Below are 4,638 nucleotides of genomic sequence, written 5' to 3'. Positions count from 1 at the left end.
TAGTTTGGGCTCCTAGAATATTTGAGAAATTTTCCTGCAGAGACACCAAAAGTACATTTCAAAATTTCAAAGGGTTAAGCTTCATGCGATATTTTCTTAAAATTTCAAAGGATTTGTTTAGATCTTCGGTATGTTTGCTTATTTTGCGAATTTTTACTAGCAAATCATCGATGTATGCTTCCATTGTATTGCCGAGTAGGTCTGCAAACATATTGTTTACTAATCTTTGGTACGTGGAACCCGCATTTTTTAGACCAAAAGGCATTACTGTATAACAGTAAAGTCTTCGATCAGTAATGAAGGTAGTATGGTTCTGGTCTGGGCCATACATTGGGATCTAATTGTAACCTGAATATGCATTCATGAAACTTAAGACTTCATGTCCTGCTGTGGCACCAACCAGTTGATCTATTCTCGGCATGGGGAAACTATCTTTCGACATGCTTTGTTAAGATCTGTAAAATCTACACAAGTTCGCCATTTCCCGTTTGGTTTCTTACCTAATACGGGATTAGCTACACAGCTTGGATATTTCATTTCTCTAATTGATTTATGGGCAACCGAGCAACGTAGCCAAATTGAAACGTGGATTTTGAGATCTAGCCCATGTTTTGGTTAATTTTTCAATCTAGCCAATTTTTGAAATTTACGGATATTAAAATACAAAATTACCCTTCATTAAATAAACAATTATTGTACATAAATAAATAAAATAAAATATAAATAAATGACAACAAAATAACACTGAACATTATAACTGGAAATAAATTACAAAATAAATCTTCATTGTATCCGGCCATGAAAGCTTCACTATTATCAATCTCTCAACCTTTGACATTTTTGTTACTCGACTTGTGACCAATTCAGCTCCGTTTCTATTTAAAAAATTTACTGAAATTAACATAAATAAACAGAAATTAATTCAAAATTCACATATAAACTTGAATATGGGAAAGTTGTAGAGAGAGATTAAGTTTGGTGGGTCTGAGCCTCAAACGACGAGGAGGAATATACACAAAAATTTACAAAAATAAACAGAAATATTCAACAGAATTGATATTCATCCAAAATCAACTAATCGTCTCTATAAAATATGTTGAAATTAACATAAATTTACACAACCTTTGACATCTCTGTTGCTCAATCTGTGGACAATTCCTCCATGACCTCTTGGATTGAGAAAGATTAAAGTCGAATTATCCACCAAGAAATTGTTATCGGTCTTTCGCGGCCTACAAAGATCATGGTCCAAATATGGCTTAGAAAAGTCTTCTTTTCTCAACCAACAAGATAAATGAATACAAGAATATGATATAAAGGCAATGAATAATATATGCCTTCTTAATTTAGATCTTTGTGCAAGTGTGTACGTCAAAGCTTTTTATATATAATATTATACAATTATATATTATATATATGAAGAGAGTGAGAGCAACAAAATCTCATGAAAATATTAAGCAGTTATGGTTGATCTCATTGCAAATATATTAAGGAAGAAAAAAGTCAATGTCATATATAATTAGCATTCACGTCCATTCAGCCTTTTTAATTAGAGAAATAGAGAGAGAATAAATGTGTTTTGATGAGACAAATATTTTTATTAATTTTTTATTATTTAAGAAATCGTTTAAAGCAAAAAAAAGAAGGTAAAATTGGAAGAAAAAAATTGATTTAATTGCCATGTCATCTAAAGTGGTTATATTTGAAACTATGTTCAAACGTGGGCTAGTTTGCAATTGCCATGTTTCAAGTGGCTTATCTCGTGTAATTTTTCTTGATTTATTCGAGATTAACTTATCTAATTCTTCTTTCAAAGCAGCATATCTCTCATTCTTTAGAGCTCTCCTATTTTGTCTAATCGGTCTTTCTTTGAAATCTATATTCAGCCTATGACATGCTAGCTCGGGATCTATCCCTATCATATCGGCTTGAGACCATGCAAAGATATCTAAATTCTTATACAAAAGAGTAGAAAGTTTCACTTCGTACCTGACTCGAGATATTTCCCGACTCTGAGCTTCTTTAGTGGCTGCTCTAGATCAGGCGTGATTTCTTCAATCTCGTCTCCAGGTTTAATAGTTTCTCAGCTCGGCAGACGTGGATCGAAATCGGAGGTGATAGTCATCACCTTCTGTGCGGCTTTGTTTTAGTTGTTCTTCAGATACTCCACGTAGCAGCTTCTTGCTAACGATTGGGTTCCCTGAACTTCTCCAACTCCCTGGTTGGCCGGGAATTTAATCTTTAGGTATTCTACAGATGCTATAGCTCCGAGTGCCTGCAATGTGGGCCTTCCAATTATTGCATTGAAAGAGGACGAGCCGGGGACTACTACCCATAAGGGATTTGCAGTCTTGGATCTCGGATTTTCTCCCACAGTAATTGGGACCGAGATAGTGCCTCGAGGCTGAATAGAGACGCCAGTGAATCCGTATAGATTTTTCGGGGATGGGGCCAGTGAATCTTCCTTGAGTCCCATTCCTGCGAATGTCTCTTCGTAGAGGAGGTCGACTGCGCTCCCTGTATCTATTAGGATCCCGTGGACATTTCGATTACCTATAAGGGCCGAGATCACTAATGGATTGTTGTGCGGGTACATCATGTTTCGAGCGTCTTCGGTCATGAAGGTGATGGGCTCTGTGCTTGACTTGATAATCTTGTTTGGTCTTTGAGTAGCATTGAAGAAGATTTGTCGATGGCCGGCTTGAGCTTCCCGGACATAATTTTTCTAGGCATTCACACCTGCTCTTCTTTGGTGGACGAGAATCTTCTGGTTGTCGTCCTCGATGCTCTTCCCGTCGAGGTCTTGGGGCATCAGCCTTCCGTGCTGCCAGCTTTGCCTCCTTGGCATTGATGTATTTTTTTAGCCCTCTTCAAGAAGTCATTATAGTCCTTCAGACTTGTCTTCTGAAGTGGCCACCAGAACTCCGATTCTGATCGGACTCCCGATGTGATCCCAAAGAGTTTGAAATCTTCATTGAGATCATCTACTTGTAAAGCCTGTTTCGAGTAGCGGTTGATGTAGTCTTTGAGTGGTTCGTCATGGGCCTGTTTCACAGCCAGTAGTCTTTCCTTTGGGACCTTCCCTGAGCTTGATCCAACAAACTGTTCCATGAACTTTCTGGACAGTTGTTTCCATGAACCCACAGAATTCGGCCTAAGTTTTTTATACCACCTTTTACCTGAGCCAGCTAGGGTGATAGAGAATGATCGTCACATGACTTCAGGACCTGCCCCCTGTAAATGCATCCATGACGAGAAGGTATTGAGATGATCTCCGGGATCAGTCTTACCATCATAGGCCGGTATGGTAGGGCATTCTAAAGCGCTCCGGCAGGGGGTGTGTTAACACCCGGCAGTGAATGGGGATACAGCTTCTCCAAGACGTCCTCCGAAGTCATTTTCAACAAACCGAAAGACTACAAGGTTTAATTATATATGTAAGCATACTTAATCAATTTAGTTACTATAATTGAGAGAAAAACTTTTACAACAAGAAAGATGATTTTGTGTGGAAAAGAAAAGCACCTTTTTATGGATTTTTTTTTATTTTTTTTTATTCACCTTAACAATCCAGTTTGGAGACATTAGGGGGCTCTTTGCCCTATGCCCAACTTGCCATATTTTATAGTGGAAATAGCCGCCGATAACCGTTTTTTGTAATTTTTTTCAATATTAATCACTAAACTTTTTAGTTTTCATAGATAACAGTTTTGGTTTTTGAATGTCCATTTTGCCCTTAATAAGTGTTAACCATATTTCAATAACTGTTTACCAGATTTCAATGACTGTTAACCAGATTTTAATATACCAATATTTCGAACCTGATTTAAAAAAATTATTAATCAGGTTTCAATAATTGTTAAACAAATTTCAGAAACTGTTAACCAGATCACTTAACTGTTAACCAGATTTCAAAAAGTGTTAAATAGATTTCAATAACTATTAACCAGATATCAATAAATGTTGATCAGATTTGGATCATAAAAGTATTTTTTTCTAGAGAAAAGAAAAACAGTTATTGCCGAATGTTTTGAAAACATGAGTGATATATGAAAAGTGACTTACGTTTTAGGTTAGTTATGTAATATTTTCTATTTTATAAGAGAGTTAACCAAAACTTGGAAGCAGGACCGTAGCCTCTGGACCAATAAAAGCCTAAATTGGGCTTCAAAGACTCAAATTAAACCTTAAAAAATAAATACTTTTTAATACCAAAGATATTATTTAGTACACGCAGAAATATTGCGAACTTTCCTTTTTGTTCATTTTAAATCAATTTCAACAATTTTTCCAATTTATAAGTTTCAAATTAACTATTAAGTTCAATAAATTTTAGCTGCAAATACAGAATCAAAGCATTTGCCAAAATATTATGATGCATTCAATATATGAAAACTGCTTTAACACTTTGACAGAGCAAAAACTAGTTCTATTTTCTTTCTTTTACAAGGTTATAATCAGCATTGATATACACAACAACAACAACAACAACAACAACAACAACAACAACAACAAAAACCCCAAGTTAAATGATAATCCTATTTTCAACTTAAACCCAGTAAACTTAATTCAGCCTTCACTAGTTTCCAAATTCATGATATCTCAATCCCAAATGCATAAATCAATGATAAATAAATA

General features: G+C 35.5%; 1 protein-coding gene across 1 annotated transcript; it reads right to left on the bottom strand.

The window, feature by feature from the left end:
* Positions 1-2,146: 2,146 nt before the first annotated feature.
* On the bottom strand, positions 2,147-2,620 carry LOC149404756 (uncharacterized). Its single transcript, XM_089607661.1, has one exon. The coding sequence runs from the start codon at positions 2,618-2,620 to the stop codon at positions 2,147-2,149; it is 474 nt and encodes a 157-aa protein (XP_089463787.1).
* Between the last annotated feature and the right edge of the window lie 2,018 nt (positions 2,621-4,638).

This window comes from Urtica dioica, chromosome 2 (genome assembly GCF_054948205.1).
Source record: "Urtica dioica subsp. dioica isolate 48M chromosome 2, U.dioica_male_clone48M_v1_H2, whole genome shotgun sequence".
Taxonomy (NCBI): domain Eukaryota; kingdom Viridiplantae; phylum Streptophyta; class Magnoliopsida; order Rosales; family Urticaceae; genus Urtica; species Urtica dioica.
This window is presented reverse-complemented; position numbering and strand designations above follow the sequence as displayed.